Below are 19,658 nucleotides of genomic sequence, written 5' to 3' on the forward strand. Positions count from 1 at the left end.
ATGGTTAGGGTTCTACTCTCCTCCAGACTCTTTCGCCCTGGGAGGCTCAGAGAGGGAGATCACTTGCCCAGGTCAAGTAGTAACCACAGCAGGATTTAACGTAGGCAGCCTAGCTCTGAGCCCTTTCCTTGCTCTGGGGGACCTGCACTGGGCCCCAGGGTACCAGCAAGGGGCACCAGAGGCCAGACTGTGGCTGCCTGCCCCTCTACAAGGTGTGTCAGGGTCCCCATCTCTTTTTTTTTCTGTCCTCATGTCCACTCTACGGCAGGTCAAATTGTCTAGATCCTTGCAGATGTGCGGGTCTAGCCTGCTGCATGTCCCCAGGTCGGATCCTGCACCTTTTTGACCCAGGGACTGAGAGGTGGGATGGCATCTTCTTTTCAGAGAAGCTGTGGTCTCCCGGAAGCGGCTGGGCTGCAGCGGACTGGGCCCCGCAGACCTGCCAGGGAAGCCCTTGGCCAGGCTGGTGGCTCCACTGGCTCCTGACACCCAAGGTAAGGGCTGGGAACTGGGCAGGGACAGGGAGGGACTGTGCCCCTGCTCCCTAGATCACATCTGTCTTCCATCCCTGTCTTCATCTCTGTCTCCTTCTTTCTCTTGCTCTGCGTCTCCAGCAATCCCTCCATCTAATTCTCTATTGTGCTACTAACCTCTCTGAGCCTCAGTTTCCTGATCTGTAAAATGGGGATGAGAGGACCTACCTTGAGGGGGTGTTTTGAGGAGGAGCAAATGAGATAACGCATGTTAAGGGCCTGGCACATGTGAGGGCTCAGTGGCCAATGGCCGCAGTGACCATGTGCTTGTGTCTATTGCTAGATGGGCTGCGTTGTTGTCATGCTCTCTCTGTCACTGTCTCTGTTTTTCTTTCTCTTCCTCTCCACGCCCCCTGTCCGCCATGTCTCTCCGCCTCGTGTCTCAGTCTCTCTAGGTCTCTGTCCTCTGTCTCGATGTGGAAAGTGCACAAGACTGGGAGTCAGGAGACCTGACTTGCTGTGTGATCTTGGGCAAGTCACTTCCCCTTTCTGGACCTCAGTTTCCCAATCTGTAAAATAAGGGTGCTCAGCCTTACCTGCCTCTTACTCTCTCAGGGTTGCTGGGGGGGGGGCTCACAGAAGAGTTGTGAAGCGAGGGGGCTTCCTTCCATGAGGGACATTGCTGTGTGGTTGTTCTGTTGCTGCCTCAGGACCCCCCATCTCTCTGGGTCTCTGGGTCTCTCTGCGTCTCTGTGCCAGCCTCTCTGTCTGTGTCTTTGTCTCCCTCCCTGGGGCTTGGCTCTGTATCTCTGAGCCTCATTGGCCCCGCAGGACCACCTCATTGCCCTCTCCCCCTCAGTGCTGGTCATGCCGCTGGTGGACAAGGAGGCTGGGGCTGTGGCAGCCGTCATCTTGGTAAGAACAGTGTGGGGTGGGATGGGGGAAAGAGGAACAGGGAGGAACAGCGGATGGAGCCTGCTGGGGTGTGTGTGTGTGTGCGCGCGTGTGTAGAGCAGCAAGCTGGGCTGGAGTGGGGAAAATGGGGGTCTGGGAGGACTCTGGGCTTCTCCCACACCCCAGCCCTCTGCCCTACCTTGAATGGGCAGGACAAAGTCGTCGGCCCAGTGAGCAACGGTCAGAGACATGTACAAGTTCCACTTCTCAGCCCCATCCGAGCTGAGCTGTCGGTGCAACCCCGACCTTGCTTCCTCTTCGGCGTCCTCCCCACTGGCTTAGGGGCGGGGGCTGTGTCCACAGAAGGCCCGAGAGACACTGAGGAAGGATGCATGGACATGGCTCTGACAAATAGTGTGGGAAGGCCAGTCAGATTCCCGTGGCTGGAGCTCAGGAGCATGAGAGGAGGCCCACCGGGAGGGGCGGCCTGGGAAAGCATCCAGCTCCACGGTGGAGGCTGGTGCCGATGGGCGGCCTTCCTGGAGCGGGGCATGGAGGGGAAGGAGCTTCAGCTGCAAGGAGGGGATGCGCTGCCGGGAGCGGGGGTGGGGGGTGGGGGGGTGCAGGTAGGTAGGGAACCCAGGCCAGGGCTCCCCCTGCCCTCTGCTGCCCCCTGGCGGAGCTCACCGGCTTTCTGCTCCACCGGCCGGGCTTGGCTGAGCCCTACTGGGGCTGGTTCAGCGGCTCTTTCAGGCTCTTCTCCCAGACGGAGGTGGGCATTCAAAATCATTGTCCCGTCCTAGGAACCGAGGGTTGGCGCCCCCAAATGGCCATTATTGGGGATCCGCTTCACCAAGGCAGCCACAAACTCAATAAGGTGCAGACCTGGGGGCAGACAGATGAAGAGGGGGTCCTCGTGCGCCCGTGGGACTCCTCCGGAGCTCATTAAAGCAGAAGTAAAGGTTTCTGAGGCACCTGACCTTTCCGGAGCTGCTGGCGGGGGAGGGCCGTGGGAGTGGGGGGCCGCGGTGGGGAGAGGAGGGGAGAGGAGAGGAAGGAAGGAGTGCTTGGCTTGGTCTCCTCGGCGCCCCATCTGCCTGACTGAGGGAGCCGCCGGCCCCTTGGTTTCTCCCGCAAGCTGCTCCCCCACCCCCAGCTTCTGTTCCCGCAGAGGATGGATCTGCTGTTGGCACTGAGTTCACAACGCGGCTTCCCTCCCTCTCTTGGTCCCAATCTGTGCCAGAGCTGGTGGCTTGGAAGAGGACCAGGGCTAGGGGCCATGTGCAGAGGTGGGCAGTGGGAGGTGGTAACTCGGTTGCCCACCTCTGTTGAGGGAGAAGAGTCTGGGGGTGCCAGGTTCCTGAGAAGGACTTCCTGGGGTGGGGCCATGAGGGCTGGGTCAGGAGGGAAGCAACTCCAGCAAGGGGGGGACTTTTGGAGTTTGTTCGTCCTGCCCGCATGACGCCCGCTCACCTGGGCTCAGGTTGGGACAGGAGGCCAGGTTTCCGCCTTCGCCTGGGAGGGGTGGGAGAAAGGCCTGTGTGTATATGTGTGTCGCGCTGCTGAGGCCGAGGGGGCTGCCGTTACTTCAGTTTAGCGCAGGCTAGCAAACCCTGCTCTGGGCATCCAGGCTGGGCGCTGGGGTGGAGGGAGGAGTGAGACCCATTTGTGCCTTCTAGAAGCTCCACCTGGGGGAAGGCCAGCACAGCCTCAGACTACCACTGGACAAATGAAATAAATGCTGCTAGCAGGTGCTCTGGTGGCGGAGGCTGGAGCACCAAGGGTGCCTCACAGTGGAGGCAGCATTTGAGTGGGGCTTTGGGGCACAGGTAGGAGGTCGACAGGCAGAGAAGAAGGGAAAGGATATTCTAGGTGGAGTGAACAGCGTGAGGCAAGAAGGGTGGGGAGACGGGTGGTTGAAAGGAGTGATCCCGGTGAGGCTGAGGTGTGGGGTGCACGCTGCTGAGCAAGATTTCCCCTAGGGCTCTGGCTGCCGGAAGTTCCCAACAACTCGCTGCCCACCTCCTCAAAGACCCTGGGCAGCTCCTTTTTTTTTTTTTTTTAAGAGCTCTTGAAAGTTACTTAAATTATTCACAGTCTGCCTCTCCTCCAAGCCTGTGCCTCAGGTAGAATGCACTTCCCCGGGACACCCCTCTCCCCGATGCATACACATCAGATAGACCCTGCACAGCTGGATCTCACATGCTTCCAGAGGCGGCACAGGCCAACCGACCTCCCAGATGCAACCAGATCCTGAGGGCAGAGGGTACAAAGGGTAAAGGAGGGGTGCCGCAGGGCAGATATTTGGGGAGGGGTGACTCACTGGCTCCACCCTACACAAGCCCCATTCCTTTCTCTGAGTCTCTGCTCTTGGTATCCATTTATTCACCCTTCCATTTGTCCGTCCATCCTCGGCCCCATCCAGCAGCTGAAGGACTGTTTCTGGGGCATGGCCAGGCATGGTGTGCTAGGTGCTGGAAACAACGCCGTGGCTGACACCGACCTTCACAGACCATGCGGTCTGGAGGGCTCGGGAGACAGACATCAAACAAGTGAGCAAGATGAGGGTAGAACTGCAAACGATAGCAAATGCTGGCAAGGAAACAGGGAGCCCTGCAAGGAATATTGGAGGCTGACGGAGATACGGTCAGTGGAGGACTCTCTGAGGAATCTGCCGGCCAGGTGCAGGGCTGCGCGGTGGAGGGCTGAGCCTCTGCAGCCTGCCGTTCAAGGTGCCTTGATTGCAGATTGTTCTTGCACAAAGAGTCTTCATCTCTGTTCTTCAGTTCGGGGATAATAAGTCCCAGGAGTGGGCGGCCCATGGTCTCTGGCATTTGATGCGTGATTTGTGCCCGTTCTTCCCTCCGGCTGTGCCAGCCACACCAGCTCCTTACACGAGCGTGACGTGTTCATGCAATTAGCCATGTCGAGCTTGGTGACAGTGAGGGGTGAGGGCTGGGCTGGGCTTTCAACCTTCTCTACAGCGCCAGTGCTCACTACTGAGTGTTCCCACTGGGCCCCAGACACACTCCCTGGTTAGCAAGAGCAGGCTGCAAGTCTGTGTTCCTGTGGGTGAGCAGAAAGCCATGCGTGAGTGCTGGTGATCGCATGTATGCGTGGGGGGGGGCGGGGTGTGTGCGTGAACACAAGTACCCCGTGTACAGGTAGAAAGTGCACATATAGGTGGTGTGTATGCTGTGAGTGTGGGTGTGTGGCTGCCTTGGAGTCTGGGGCTAGACATTGCGTGTGTACACGCCAGAGCATCTCCATGGCAAAGTGAGCGGAGGGGCGGTTCTGAGGGTTTGCAAGAGAGCATATGTGGGCTTGTGCACATGCTGGGTGGGGGTGGGCTGAGGCAGCCCAGGAGCATGCGCTGGGTGGGGGTGGGGGGGTCCAGTGGGTACAGGAGGACTTCCTTGTCTCCGGCCTTCTGAAGCTCTCATGCAGTCTCCCAGCTCTCTGTTGGCACCAGGCTGTATCGCCAACCCAGGAACTGGTTGTTCCCACAGCCCTAGAAGGGCCCCAATCTTTCCTTGTCCTGAGAGATGGGTCCAGGTGGAAGGATCAAGAAGGATAGCCTCCCCCATCTACTACCAGTAAAATACCAACATGTTTATGGAAGCCAACACAAATGAACCAGCCCCCAGCCTCTTTCAACCGCCCTCCCGCCCCGTCCTGTGGGAGTCATGGATGGCGGCACTATGCCCAGAGCTTAGCCTTCAGCACCATCTTTGGTCCACAGATGCTAACGTCTGCCGTGGATCCCCAGTACGATTAAGCTACAGTCCAATCCCTTCGCCTTGTACTCAAGATTCTTCCCCCTGTGGCACCGTGGATCCTACCTCTGCCCTGGTCCTTCTAGCCCCATGCCACCTACTAGCCAGCCCTGCCAGGACACCCCCTGCTTGCAGTGTCCCCTCTCTTCCGCCCCATACTTTGGTGCCAGTTCTCGAAGCCTCCCCGATGCCCTCCCCCTCTGAGCCCCCACAGCCCTCAGGTTCCCACCCACACAGTCTGCCCTCTCCTACTTCCTCAGGTATGAGGTTCTGCACCCCACCAATTGCATCTCCCACTCCATCCTGCCCCAGCCAGACTGTGAGCTTTCCGAGAACCTGCTGGGCTCCTCCTCTCCATCTGCTCCAGGCAGGGGACCTAGAGCAGAGGCGGGAGGGGGCTGCTGCGTGGGGAGGGAGGAGGAAGGAGGGACCCCAGTGCAGGCACTGTGGGGAGCCCTGCAGGTGGTGAGCAGCCCCGAGTAGGCACAGGAAGCTGGTGACGCAGGTGGGGAGCCTGGCTGGCAGGGCCTGCAGTGGGCTCCCAGGCTGCCACCCCTCCCTCTCGCTCGTGCATTTTTCTTACCAAGCATGCAAGCAGGGGTGGGAGAAGAGTGTAGAAGGTGGGCTAAGGGTATTCCTCGTGATTGACGCGGGGAAGTTGGAGAGGGACAGGATGATGGAGGTTGAGGGGTGGGAGGGCTGAGAGGGGATCCAGAGAGGGGAAAGTATGGGCAGACAAGGGTTGAGAGTGGTTGGTGCTGTTCCGGACTCTGCCACTTTCTGCTGTGTGACCATGGGCAAGGCAGTGCAACCTTTCCAGGCCTTGGTTCATGCGCAGGGTGGAAGTTTGCCTGCTGGGCTAGTGAGAATCACACACGTGTAAGGCAAGCACTTCAGCACTCCATCCATTCATTCATTCACCCATCCTTTAGGCACAGCAGATGCATCATAAATGTTGAACCTCTCCCTTATTGCAGATTCAGGGGTGGCTCAAACCCCAACTCTGATGGAGTTGGAAGGATGGAGCTGGAAGCTGAGGCTAATACCACTGATTCCATATTCAGGGCCTAAAGGGCTCCCTGGGCTGGGAGATGGAAAGGGGTCCAAGGTCACACTCCCGTTCCCTCACTAGACACCTGGATTGTGCTGTTGATGGGACAGTGTCTGAAAAGGCAGAGATCAGAAAATTTCTATTTGTTTGTATTAGCCTTAGAAGGCTTCCTGGAGGAAGGGATTTTCCTGGTGCTCTCTGCTTGATCAGAAGGGTAGGCTTATCACTGAGGCGTGCAGACCAGAGTGTGTATGTGTTGGTGGGGACAGGTGTGTGCTGGGCATGGAGAGGGCACTCTGGCGAGGACAGGAGGCTGGGGGAGGTCACAGCTGGCTCCCGTCTCTCATTCCTTCAGGTGCACTGTGGCCAGCTAAGTGACAGTGAAGAGTGGAGCCTGCAGGCGGTGGAGAAGCATGTGAGTGGGGCTAGGGCCCCAGTAAGATGGGGGCTGCTGAAGACCCTCATCACATCCTGTGGGAAGATGATCTGGCCAGGACCCTGGACAGACCTGGGTTCCAGTCCACCATCTTTGAGCTATGTGACCTTGAGCAAGACACTTAACCTCTCTGAGCCTCAGTGTCACATCTGAAAATGAGGATTAGGCTAGCACTGACCTGCTCATAGTACAGTGAGATAAGGCAAGTCAAATACCTTGCCAATACTTAGGAAGGACTATGTACGTAATGATATTGAGGCTCTTTCCTGAGATTTTATGATTTTGTGACTTCAACAAGGACTGACAACTCCCGTGGGGGCTAGAGACAGAGCAATCTGACCCTGCCCTGTCTAGTAAGAGCCTGGGGGCTTGTGGGGTGAGGCAGACCCTGTCCTTAGCTGTTCGAGCACTGAAGGAAGCTCCTGGGGCCGTAGGAGCCCACAGATGAGTGGAGCGCTAAGGGCTGAATCCTTTGGGACCGGGTGGGGGGAGGCGCACCGCAGGACAAGGGAATGGTTTGAGCGAAGGCGAAGCTCCCGAGGCGCGAGCGCGGTCCAGCTGGGGCGAGTGACTCGCTGACCGCTTGGCTTGCCCCAGACCCTGGTGGCCCTGCGAAGGGTGCAGGCCCTGCAGCAGCGCGGGCCCGACGCGGCCTCCGAAGCCCTCCAGAACCCCCCGGCGGCGGAGGCGGGAGACCAGAAGGGCGGCGTCGCGTACACCGACCAGGACCGGAAGATCCTGCAGCTGTGCGGTGAGGACCCGGCCGGGGCGGGGGCCCCGGGGCCTGGCAGGGTCTAACCTGGAAGGGACGGGCTCAAGGGGTGGGGCGCTCCCGGGATTGGGGGAGCCGGGTGGCAAGTGGAAGGGAGGTCTAAGGGCCGGGCCGGCAGGTGGAGCCCCCTTGGGGGAGTCTATGAGCCTTCTCTCTGACCCGCCCCTCGCCACTGCAGGGGAACTCTACGACCTGGATGCCTCTTCCCTGCAGCTCAAAGTTCTCCAATACGTGAGTGCCCGTGCCTGCCCCCACCCCGTTCCTCCAGGGACCCAAGTCCCCGAGAGCCCCCCTTCTCATTCAGATTCCGGCGCCCCGCCCCTCCCCTCCCCTCCTTCTACCTGAGGAGCCTCGGAGAGGCGAGAGGGTGGGGGGCTGGCGGTGGCCCCAGGTCCGCGGTCAGCCCCTCTCTTCATCCCCGCCTCTCAGCTGCAGCAGGAGACCCAGGCATCTCGCTGCTGCCTCCTGCTGGTGTCCGAGGACAACCTCCAGCTTTCCTGTAAGGTGAGGGCCCAGGTCCACTGTGGGGTGGAGGGGGGGCAGGAGGCCCCGGGTGTCCGGGGGGAACAGCCTTGCCCATCCTTTAACCAGTCCCGCTGCTCTGCCCCTTAGGTCATTGGAGATAAAGTGCTGGAGGAGGAAACCAGCTTTCCGGTGAGTCCTCCATCCGTCCTCAGTGTTGGAGTTCGTGGGAGCAGTTAGGGCCAGCTAGGCGCTCCAGGGATCTGCCCAGAGAGACTGGGGTCTCTGCTAGAATCTCTTAGAATCTGACGGAATTATCTGGATCTTGGAATCTATTTAGAAATATTATGAGAGATCACAACCTCTCATGAACAGAATCCATTAGGAGAGATCTTACAATCTATAGAAGGGCTTACTTGGGACCAGTTCACTTCTGTTGTAATATTTCTGGATTTGGGATCCAGAGATCAATGAGAATATTTGGAGTTTGCTTTTCTCTCTTCTAATTAGGGAAGACCCTAATGTCATCCAAAGGGGATTCTGGTCAATAGCAGACATTCCCTCCACCCCACCTTCCACCCCCACCCCCCAGTGTTGACTCTACCCACCATTTGGACTTGCTGAAGAAGTTGCCGAAACTTCCAGACTTGGGAGGGTTGAGTCTGAGGTCGCCTGATGTTGGAGAGAGCTAGGCCCTGACTCAGCCTCTCCTCACTCCCCAGTTGACGACAGGGCGCCTGGGCCGTGTGGTGGAAGATAAGAAGTCTATCCAGCTGAAAGATCTCACCTCTGTAAGCCATGGCCTGGCTGCACTGGGGGAGGAGGCAAAGGGACAGGGTCTCTGGGAGAAGGCAGCCTGGGAATGGGGGAGACAAGCCCCAGGGACTTTCTCTCAAGCCACCCCCGTGTGTGGTGCTTCGCATCCTGCAGGAGCCGCTTAGAACCGCCTGTTGCAGAGCATGGTGGAGGGCTGGGGACGGAAGCGCGCCCCCTCCGTCCTGCCTGACACCCCTCCCCTTTGCAGGAGGATGTGCAACAGCTGCAAGGCATGTTGGGCTGTGAGCTGCAGGCCATGCTCTGCGTCCCTGTCATCAGCCGGGCCACTGACCAGGTGGTGGCCTTGGCCTGCGCCTTCAACAAGCTCGGAGGAGACTTGTGAGTCTTGGTGGGGTGACGCGGATAGGGAGATGGAGAGGCTGGGCAGGGCTCTGCTGGGGTAACAGTGGGGGAAGGGCATCAGGCAGGGGGTACTGTCCCGGCAGCAGTGGACCAAATGGTTTGTTGGTGCAAAAGACTCGGGGATTATGAAGGTGCTAGACCCTGGCAGCTACTGCTGGCTGAGACACAGGTCACTGGTGACTCTCCAGCACCCATCTTGGCTTATTTAAAATCATGTTGATGTCCAGGTGAGTTCCCCTTCTCTTTGCCCACTCCCTCCAGTTTGGATTATCCACTCTTAGAGTACTGGCCTTTCCCCCACTTGCCATCACCCTCTTTTGGCACTTCCGCTGGGAACTGCCTGATGGAGGGGTGGTGAGCTCTGGGATGCGTGAACTCCCTGGGACCCACAGAGCATCACTGACACTGTGGACAGGGGCTACAGAGAAGAGGCTGGGGGTGCTGGGCTAAGCTGAAGGACTTTAGAGATAAGGACAGGGCAGCTATAAGAATCATAGAAAACAGAGGTGTGGGCAGGGCAGAGTCAGGTAAAGAGGCTTAGGAAGCAATTCCTAAGAACTGAGGTCAGATTTGGGGTCTAGAAGTAGTATCGTAAATAGATTTCATGTCCTACTCCAACCCGTTACTTGGTGGGAGCTGCCTGCAAAAGGGGGTTGAGGCTGGGGATTAGCTGGGGGAGGAACAGTGTGGGCTTGCTGAGCCATGTCTGTCCTGGGTGCGGGCTCAGTATGTGAATAGCTGCCACAGCTGGTCTAGCGGCTTGTGCCTGAGTTGTGAGGGGAGGGGTGAGTCCTGAATCCAGGATGCAGAGGTCCTGACAAAATGCTTGGCCGCTGGGGCTCAAGCAAGCAGACTGGGCTTGAGGGCCTGGAGGTCCTGCACAAAGTGGACACTGGGGATGTTGGGACGACAGAGGTGTCTGAAGTCCAGAGACAGCGTCTGCAGGGGTGGGCAGAGATCTGGGAGTCGAAGGCCCGAGTAGCCGGACCTGCCAGTGCAGAGCTCTGTAGGCAGGTGGCTAGGCCTGGGGAAATGAAGACGGGGCTGAAGCAGAACCCACGGGGGCAGGGAGGATGTGGGATCTGTGTCATCTGTGCTCGGCATCCTAGCGGTGGGAGCATTTAACCATTCAGTAAGTACACGCTGGGCACCTGCTGTGTCCAGCCCTGCACTGGCAGGGGGCCTCGGAGTGGCTCTTGGGGAGGGGAGTGCAGAGGCAGGGGGTTCAGCAGGGGCTGTGATCTCTGGCTGCTGGCTGAGGGACTGGGCTCTGAGATGGCCCTAGACCTAGAGGAGAGGTGGCATCAGAAAGGAAATGAGATGGGGCTTGGTGCCAGCTCTGTAGCCGTCTCTGGGTCCCACATATTTCAGGGAGTGAGTGCTGAATGAGTGCATGAGCCAAGGTGGGGTTCAGCTCAGAGTGACTGCAGACAGGCTGCTGGAGCCCAGAGAACAGGGATGCCAGAGTCCCTTGAGCTGGGAGTGTGAGGGGGCCGGTGGCCAGGCCAGACGTAGAGTACAGTTAAAACACTTAGCAAACACCTCCCATCTGTCTCTCTGGCACCAGCTCTGCACTGGGTGACACAGTCATGGTCCCTGCCTTCAAGATTTGAAGTTTATTTTCAGGGCCAAGAGGGAGGAGGGTGGGAAAGGTATTCTAGGCAGAGTGAACAGTGTGGGGAAAAGTGTGAAGGTGTGAAAGAGCCTGAGGTTTTCTCAGAATGTTGAGGATCTTAGTATGGCTTAGTGTGAGAGACACCCATAGATGAGGGGACAGAGGTGAGTGGGACCAGACTGAGGGGCCTCACATGCCATGCTAGGGAAGGTGGGGAGAGGACACAGGGTGGTGGGGACAGGGATCTAGACCCGAAACATCGGGCAGCCAGCATGAGTGGGGGATACCCTGGCAGAGCACTGAGACCAGCCAAAAAATGGCCAAGAGAAGGTCAAGATCTCGGAGACCCGCTCCTCCCCCTCACTCCCAAGTCCCCCACTTGGAGAGGCTAACCCATGCCCCTAGCACAGATCTTGCCCCAGCTTGGTCCATCCAGCCCCCCAAAACTCCCTGGCGACAAGTCATTTGGTGGCCAGATTGAATGACCTCAGCAGGGCTGGGGGCTATCTTGCAGATGAGAGATAGGTCTGTGAGTAAGATGGGCTCCTTCTCACAACCACATTAATTTATGGCGGCACCAAATCAGGCCTGCAGAGTTGGGAAGAGTAGGACAGTGACAGGAGCTGGACAGGACAGGGTAGAGCCACTGCCCCTCCCTGAGGCTGGTGGCCCCTGGGGAAGAGCAGGCGAATACCCAGCTCTGGCCTGGCAAGTCTCTAGTCTGACAGAGGAGACCCAGCCTCAGTCTGGATAAATCCGAAGTCAGTGGAAGGGGACATAGGTCTGGCTTCAAGAAACAATAGTTTGAGGAGGAAAGCACATTTTGGTCAGAGGAGGATTAGAGCCTTCCCCTCAGAAAGCCCCCAGTCTGAGGGGGCAGCTGGCCCCAGCTGCCTGTGCCGTGAGCGGCCCCGGTAGAGGGCGGGAGGGTTGGCTGATGCGTCTCTGAGCAGGCTTCCTGGGGAAATGGAAGCAAGGAGAAACAGGGAGGGAGGTCTGCTGCCCACCGCCTCTCCGCTGACCCCTGCCCCGTGCCCCAGGTTCACGGACCAGGATGAGCGTGTGATCCAGCACTGCTTCCACTACACGAGTACGGTGCTCACCAGCACCCTGGCCTTCCAGAAGGAGCAAAAGCTCAAGTGTGAGTGTCAGGTGAGTCACCTACTATGAGCCTCTCTTGGGGACGAAGTCACCCAGCTCTCAGCCCCAGAGCATCACCCGTCAAGGAAAAGCCCCTGTCCTTCTGGACTGATGACAGGAAGGTTCCCTCCCTAGTAGTGCCCTGGAGGCCCCTTCAAGAGGGAGGTCCTGGTTCCTCTGGCTGCGCCACTGGCTGCAGGCACTGTGTGCCGTCGTCCTCTAGTGTTCAACGTGGGTACTACAGCAACATCTGGGCAGCCGGAGCCCGAGGTCAAGGAGCATCTGAGTCTCCAGATTACCAGGCACCTTCACTGGGGCTACCCTTCCCACCCCTTCACTAGGTAGCCAAGTGATACAGTTAGACTCTGCCAGTCCCCAGCCTGACCAGAGAGCCCCAGAGGAGGAATGAGAAGACCCGGGAGCCATTGGAGGCAGGGGACGGGAGAGGGGTCTCCTCTGTAAAGGCAACCCCTATGGTCTTCGTTCTTTCCATTCCAGGCTCTTCTCCAAGTGGCAAAGAACCTCTTCACTCACCTGGGTGAGTGAACTGTCCCCCTCCGTGCCTGGCTGTGGGGTGGGAGTGGGGACGGGCGTTTTGGGGAGGAGAGGTGGGAGGGCTTGGTCCCGGCACCCTAGGGTGCTCTCACATGGCCCTCCATGCTTCTCCCACCCACAGATGATGTCTCTGTCCTGCTCCAGGAGATCATCACAGAGGCCCGAAACCTCAGCAACGCTGAGATGTAAGCGAGCCTACCTCAGGGTGGGGCGAGAGAGGCCCCAGTCCTCAGTCCTCATCCCCTTCTTCCTTTTTCCTCTGTTCTCCCCTCCATTGCCTTCTTGTGGGAGCCTGTCATGTTTTGTGTGATCCTTTATTTCATGCCTGTGTCCCTCACTAGTAACGTCCAGTGACAGCAGGGGCGGGGCTCGCTTTGCTGGCCATGGGTCCCCAGCTCCTAACACAGTGCCTGGCACACAGTAGGCAGTACAAGGGGAAAAAAATTCATTGGGATGAATTAATGTCTGGAGTCAGCCCGCCCTCCAGAGGTTCTCATAAGGGAGTTATGGGCTTTGCCCGAAGTCGTCGGGGTGGTCCGAGAGGGGCGTCAGGGCCCTGTGGACCAAGGCTGTCTCCCCACAGCTGCTCCGTGTTCCTGCTGGATCAGAATGAGCTGGTGGCCAAGGTGTTCGACGGGGGTGTGGTGGATGACGAGGTGAGGCACGGACGCGCGGAGGGCGCGTGTGGCGGTAGTCCTGGGGGCCGGGGGTCCGCAGGGTGGCCGGGGAGCTGGCAGGGCAGTCGAGGGTGCTCTCTGCGGCCGGCCGCTGACTTCCTCCCTACTCCATCACCGCCCTGGCAGAGCTACGAGATCCGCATCCCGGCTGACCAGGGGATTGCGGGCCACGTGGCAACCACTGGCCAGATCCTGAACATCCCGGACGCGTACGCGCACCCGCTTTTCTACCGCGGCGTGGACGACAGCACCGGCTTCCGCACGCGCAACATCCTCTGCTTCCCCATCAAGAACGAGAACAAGGGTGCGAGCTCCGGGCGCCTCCGGGAAGGGGGGTGGGCCGGGCCGGGCCGGCCCGGGGGCGGGGCCTGAGCAGGATGGGGCGGAGCCGAGCGGAGGGTCGGCGACCCTTCCCCACCGCCCTAGCGTCCCCGAGCAGAAAGGCCACCGGGATTATCCTGGCCGGGACGTCCCTTGAGGACACCCTGGGAGCGCAGACGCCGCGGGACACACCCACCGGCCGGTCTTAGCCCCTCTCCCGGTCCCCAGAGGTCATCGGCGTGGCCGAGCTGGTGAACAAGATTAACGGACCATGGTTCAGCAAGTTCGACGAGGACTTGGCGACAGCCTTCTCCATCTACTGCGGCATCAGCATAGCCCACGTGAGTGGGGACAGGGGCGGGCCGGCGCAGGACCCTCTGTTCTCCTCTCCACATTGACCCTGTCCAGACAGGTCCGTGACTCAGAGCTCTGCTGCTGGGTCACTGTACAGCCTACAGTACCTGCTGGTCACCTCTCGCCTCAGTTTCCCATCTGAAAATTGGGGATACCATTTACTGTCTTGTCCCGTTAGCCTCCTAGGATCAGAGAAAACTCCAGTTCTCATTATTGCCTACCCTCTTCCCAAGGCAACCTCAACCCAAGGCCCTGGTCTCTTTTAGGGAAATGTTGGGTCTCATTGTCCAGAGTTGGCAGCTCTGACTCGGGGAATCCAACCACTAGGTTCCTGAGGCTCTCCCACTTCCTTGCTTCTCTTTCCTGCTATGCGACTCAGGCTCCATGACTGAAGACTGGGGCAGGCTCAGGACGGGGTGCCAATTGCCACATCAAATGCCAAGAGGACCTGGGGAGGAGGAGCAAGGGGAGGGAGGTTTGGGGGAAAGTCGGAGGGGGCTCCTGACCTGGCTGGAGCTTGAAGCCTTGGACTAGGGCCAGCATGGGACAGGAAGGGGGGCTCTGTCTGACCCCTCTATCCCTGTCCTGGGCATTCCGAGATTTCATAGCCATGTTGCTTGAGCCCCATCTTTCCCTCTCTCCGCTAGTCCCTCCTATACAAGAAAGTGAACGAGGCCCAGTATCGCAGCCACCTGGCCAACGAGATGATGATGTACCACATGAAGGTGAGGCTTGCTCGGAGCTTCTGTCCTCCTCGGGATCCCTGGGGCCCTGCAGCCCACCTGTTTCTTCCCTGCCTCCCAATTCCTCAGGGGCCCAGGACCAGCCTGGGTTTTCTGATCGTCCTCTCTTGAATAAGAAGAAAGACCCAGAGCAATGCCTGGCCTCCTGTTCTCCTGCTTTCCTTCAGGGCAGCCTCTTCCAAGCAGTTTCTGGTGCGGCGCCAAGGCTGGCAGCAGGACCCAGCCCAGGGAAGAACTTGGTTCAGCAGGGTGTTCCCCACATCCGGGAATAACTCCCACCTTGAAAATTACTGAAGGCCAGGAAGCTCACTCAGGGCCCTCCCACAGCTCCCCTAGGTCCAGTGGTTGTGCTGCCTTCCGCAGTCGGCTGATACTCTGTCTCATTCCCAGACCCTGTTTCAGAAAAACTGTCCCGGGCTTTAGTTCAGAGTGTGTGGTGGTCATTTTCTTCTCACCCATGTCCAAATCAAAGGGTCCCAGACTTTGTGGATAGGGTCAAAGCTGTGGTCGGAAGGATTGAGGTTAGACTCTGGGACGTTCCCCCTGAAAGAAGCAACCCTCGAGGGAGTGTCTGTGAAAGGCTGGCATTGTTTGGGGATATCGTGAAGGGGCGTTCTCTGTCTTTGCCAAGGATAGGCTGTTACAGATGAGGGTTCTCGCAGGCAAGGAATCACAGTAGGTGGGCTGGACAACAGTGACCTCCTGCCCAATGAGGGTGCACTCTGTGGGGGGGTCTCCCCTTCCACTGTGGGATTTGGGGGATGAGGACACTGGATGGGGGTGGAGGCCATCTTCTGACACCCTGATGGTCCCCTCTAGGTCTCTGATGATGAATACACCAAACTCCTCCATGACGGAATCCAGCCTGTGGCTGCCATTGATTCCAACTTTGCCAGTTTCACCTACACCCCTCGCTCCCTGCCCGAGGATGACACTTCCATGGTGAGCTGGCCCTCCCCCCATTTGACTGCAAGAGACAAAGCGTGTGCAGCCAGAGATTTAAGTTAGGTGTTGACAGGAACTTCCTGGCCAGACAGTCAATCACCAAAACCTCGAGAGCGTCTCTCAGAGATGGAGTGGGTGTGTGGTCTGCCAGCATGGGCCACAGGGCCTGCCCAGGACTCAGGGGCTGGACTGGATGATCACCAGGGGCCGCTCCAGAACCAACGATGCCCAGGGCATGTGGCCTCAGGGTTGGCACCTCCCTCCCCGGTTTTCTAAAATTTTGTGTGAGCTTGGTTCCAAGAGTTCTTAGATCCTGTTCTTGAAAGTTCCTGGCTCCAAGAATGCTTGGCTGTACCATTTTTTCATTCTTTAGGTTTGGTTTTTTTTTTTTTTTAATGGTTCTCTGGTTTAGGTCTAAAGTTCTAAGATTCCGAAATTTTGGAGGCTTCAAAAAGGGCAAAGGCAGGGGAGCCCTTTCAAAACTGACAGTCCCTCTGATCCCTCCCTTCTGCTCTCTCCAGGCCATTCTGAGCATGCTGCAGGACATGAATTTCATCAACAACTACAAGATGGACTGCCCGACTCTGGCCCGGTGAGCACCGCAGCCCTCCCCTCCACGTGCGGGCAGCCCCAGGCTTTGCCTCCCTCTGTCCTGCACTCTCACATCCATTGCCCCGAGCTCTCGGAAGGGCTCCCCGTAGATGACTAGGAGTGGCCCGGTCTGCGGGAGTGGGGAAGATCCCTGAGTGGGAGGCTATTCCCAGAACCTGGGACCGCGAGTAAAGGAAAGGAATGGGGCAAGGCAGAGCCCGAAGGTCTTGCTGGAGGAGGAGAGCCTGAGGCCCCTCTGCTGCCCTCTCCCCTCCCCCCAGGTTCTGTTTGATGGTGAAGAAGGGCTACCGGGACCCCCCCTACCACAACTGGATGCACGCCTTTTCCGTCTCCCACTTCTGCTACCTGCTCTACAAGAATCTGGAGCTCTCCAACTACCTCGAGTGAGTGGCTGCCCTGGCCCCGGTCTGGTGGCGGCTAGGGTCCCCTTCTTCGGGCTAGGGAGGCACCTCCAGTGGGGCAGGCTCTTGACATGCGCCGCCTCCTGGGAGCCTCCTAACAGTGCCATGAGGAAGGTTGCATAGCCCCATCTTCTGGGTGGGACCTGCTCACGGTCACGCGCCCCTGGAGCAGTGAGCCTGTCAAACTCCAAACCAGGGCTGCTTTCCAGGAGGGGGACCCAGGTGTCCCGAGCTCCTGTCCGGTGGCTCCTGGACATCCCACGCAGCCATTCTTGCTCTGGGCATGTGGGAGGGGTTGAGCTCCCTCTCCCCTCTGTCTCCCAACCAGGGACATCGAGATCTTCGCCTTGTTTATTTCCTGCATGTGCCACGACCTGGACCACAGAGGCACAAACAACTCCTTCCAGGTGGCCTCGGTGAGACTCTGCCCTCCTCGCAGTGGGCATCCTCCCCGGGGCATCTGGGAGTCTCACCCCTCCAGCCTGAGGAGAGCTGGGAGCTGGTTTAGAGCTGGCAGAGGCTTTCTGCGGTTTTGCATGGGCTCTAAGATGGGAGAGTGGTGAAGGGCAGGGAGGACAGGGCAATGCCTAGCCTGATATGGCAGGCACTTACATCTGGACATGAGGAGTGATGGAGGTTTTCCGGGCTTTTCCAGAAATCTGTGCTGGCTGCGCTCTACAGCTCCGAGGGCTCCGTCATGGAGGTACCACCATTCTACCCAAGATCCCTGTACCCATCATCCTGTTAAGGCGGGTGACTTTCATAGTTAGACTGTGACCCCGCCCCTACCATTCCCAAGCCCTGCTCTCCAGACAGGCCCCGAGGGCTATAGCCACCCCCGCCCAGGGCACGTCTGGCTCCTTTCGCTGGCTGGGCTTGGAGCGGTGCGGGTGCAGATGGGTGTGTGAGTCAGCCTGCAGGTTCTGCCCGAGCCCAGGTTTGCACAGGGAGGCCTCGTATTTAGCATGTTTCTCTACGCGTATCTGGGAATGCCCAGTACAGCCTCCACCCCACCAGGCCTAGGATGGCTCTGCCCCATCACACCCAGTTTCGCCTTAGGTTGTCTGGATTGGGCCTCTCCACCCCCAGATCGAAGGCAGCAGGGACGAAATCTGAGACATCTCTGAATTCCTTGCACTTGGCACAGGGCTTGGCACAGAGTAGAAACCAAACTTGCAAGGTCACCTTGCCCCACGCTGCCCCCCACAACACCCCTCTGGAGGCTGCCCCTGCTCTCATGCCCCCGGGACACCAGGGGCTCCCTCCCTCCCAGGAGGCCGCCTGGCAGCCCTGCTTCTGCCCTCTGTGCTCTGGGCTAAGCCTGCCCCTCTGAGTGACAGCCCGTCAGCGTCTGGAGACAGGGGCCTTGCCCTCGCCTCATCACTGCCTTTCTTTGTCAGCAAACAAATGTTTGCTGCATGAATTAGTGTCTAGGACTCCGAGGGATCATTTCAGAATCATTCCAGTTTGAGAGGCTCTCAGAGCTTGCCTCACTGTGTCCCTCCATGCGACAGCTGAGGGATTGAGGCTCAGGGCCTGCAGGGACTTTCCCAGGGTCATGCAGAGGGCCGAAGCAGAGGCCAGAAAGGGAACAAGGTCCCCAGACTCCCTGTGTCTGCCTGCTCTGCTCACCTTGGGGGGTGGGGCTGTACTGGGCCTGCTCCTTCTCTTGGGGTCAGGGGTGAGCAGCACCCCCGGTCCCCGCTGGGCTCCCATCATTCCTTTCTCCCCAGAGACACCACTTCGCTCAGGCCATCGCCATCCTCAACACCCACGGCTGCAACATCTTCGACCACTTTTCCCGGAAGGTGATGGGGCCAGGGATGGGGGTGAGGGAGTGGGAGCCCCGAGGTGGCCTAAGGCAGGAGAAGGAGCTGAGGGAGTGGGTGGGGGTGTCTGGCAGGAGGCCTTGACACCTCCTCCTCCCCCTCCCCCCATCCTGGCCCAGGACTATCAGCGTATGCTGGACCTGATGCGGGACATCATCTTGGCCACCGACCTGGCCCATCACCTCCGCATCTTCAAAGACCTCCAGAAGATGGCTGAAGGTGCCTGCTTTTAGCCCCCAGCCTCGGGGTTGGGGAAAGACCACGAAGAGGGTGGTGTGCCTGGACAGCAGCCCCAGGGGTTTAGACCCACCCCCTCCGGCACCGAGCCACCAGAGCCAGGCAGATCCAGCCCCAGCCCTTTAGTTTCCATCCAGGGTGCTGGATTTCCTGGACCTCATGGGGAGGGCCTTGGAGGCCTTGTCCTCATTGACAGGGGACTGGGTCCTTGACCCCACCCTCTTCCCGACAGTGGGTTATGACCGAACCAACAAGCAGCACCACAGTCTCCTCCTCTGCCTCCTCATGACCTCCTGTGACCTCTCCGACCAGACCAAGGGCTGGAAGACTACCCGGAAGATCGCAGTAAGTGCGGCGCCTCCCTGCGGCCGTGCAGGCTGCACACCCCGCTCCGTTCTGTGTGGCTCCTGCAGCCCCAGCACCCTCTCTGGGCCGAGCTCAGCCTGGCTCAGTTTTGGGGAGACAGAAACCTCGACCACTTCAGGACAACAAATGCAGAGATTCAGAGAGGGGCATGGACTCACAGGGTGTCACACAGCAAGTCAGTGGCTGGTAGAAGGGGGGTCATAACCCAGCCACTCCTTCCCGTCTGGGGCCATCCCCCTGCCAAACTGGGCCTGAGGTGGGGGCTGAGGGATGCCTCGGTTTGCCGTCTTGGGAATGAGCAGTAGAGGAAATAGATGAACGGATCCCACGCACAGAGGGTGACAAGGGTGTTGGCCTTTCAGGAGCTGATCTACAAAGAGTTCTTCTCCCAGGGAGACTTGGTATGTGGGGAGTGATCCCGGGTGTCCAGGTGGCGGGGAGGGTCCCTGGCCTGGGGCTGGGAAGGGCTGGGTTAGTTTCGTCCTGGTGCCTGACAGAGGGAGAAGGGGCCAGGCCTGACCACTTGCTGCCTGCAGGAGAAGGCCATGGGCAACAGGCCGATGGAGATGATGGACCGGGAGAAGGCCTATATCCCCGAGCTGCAGATCAGCTTTATGGAACACATCGCAATGCCCATCTACAAGTGAGAGAGCTCCGGGGGCCTCCTGGGGGGATGGGGCTGGCTGTGGCAGACATGGGTGCTGGGCTGGCCTGCCCACCCCGCAGCCTCTGGGCCCGGCCGTCTCCCGCTGGCCTGTAAACGGGGCCTTCGCTTCATGCTCTCCTTGAGCGTCCAGTCCTGTGCCTCACAGTCCGGTGC

At 59.0% G+C, this 19,658-nt stretch overlaps 1 protein-coding gene across 5 annotated transcripts in view; it reads left to right on the forward strand.

The window, feature by feature from the left end:
- The window catches only part of PDE2A (phosphodiesterase 2A), a 111,511-nt gene that overhangs the window by 80,847 nt on the left and 11,006 nt on the right, over positions 1-19,658 (forward strand). For all 5 annotated transcript variants that reach the window (XM_034666389.1, XM_034666390.1, XM_034666391.1 and 2 more), the window contains 26 exons: positions 385-494; positions 1,333-1,388; positions 6,550-6,609; positions 7,228-7,381; positions 7,581-7,633; positions 7,832-7,906; positions 8,015-8,056; positions 8,587-8,655; positions 8,889-9,019; positions 11,699-11,810; positions 12,297-12,336; positions 12,475-12,538; positions 12,937-13,009; positions 13,157-13,334; positions 13,580-13,692; positions 14,353-14,430; positions 15,268-15,390; positions 15,915-15,985; positions 16,266-16,388; positions 16,735-16,822; positions 17,062-17,109; positions 18,140-18,214; positions 18,355-18,454; positions 18,705-18,817; positions 19,201-19,239; positions 19,375-19,481. In XM_034666389.1, coding sequence (XP_034522280.1) covers positions 385-494; positions 1,333-1,388; positions 6,550-6,609; positions 7,228-7,381; positions 7,581-7,633; positions 7,832-7,906; positions 8,015-8,056; positions 8,587-8,655; positions 8,889-9,019; positions 11,699-11,810; positions 12,297-12,336; positions 12,475-12,538; positions 12,937-13,009; positions 13,157-13,334; positions 13,580-13,692; positions 14,353-14,430; positions 15,268-15,390; positions 15,915-15,985; positions 16,266-16,388; positions 16,735-16,822; positions 17,062-17,109; positions 18,140-18,214; positions 18,355-18,454; positions 18,705-18,817; positions 19,201-19,239; positions 19,375-19,481 — 2,295 coding nt within the window. The remainder of the gene's footprint in view (positions 1-384; positions 495-1,332; positions 1,389-6,549; positions 6,610-7,227; positions 7,382-7,580; positions 7,634-7,831; positions 7,907-8,014; positions 8,057-8,586; positions 8,656-8,888; positions 9,020-11,698; positions 11,811-12,296; positions 12,337-12,474; positions 12,539-12,936; positions 13,010-13,156; positions 13,335-13,579; positions 13,693-14,352; positions 14,431-15,267; positions 15,391-15,914; positions 15,986-16,265; positions 16,389-16,734; positions 16,823-17,061; positions 17,110-18,139; positions 18,215-18,354; positions 18,455-18,704; positions 18,818-19,200; positions 19,240-19,374; positions 19,482-19,658) is intronic.

This window comes from Ailuropoda melanoleuca, chromosome 8, assembly GCF_002007445.2.
Source record: "Ailuropoda melanoleuca isolate Jingjing chromosome 8, ASM200744v2, whole genome shotgun sequence".
Classification (NCBI taxonomy): Eukaryota; Metazoa; Chordata; class Mammalia; order Carnivora; family Ursidae; genus Ailuropoda; species Ailuropoda melanoleuca.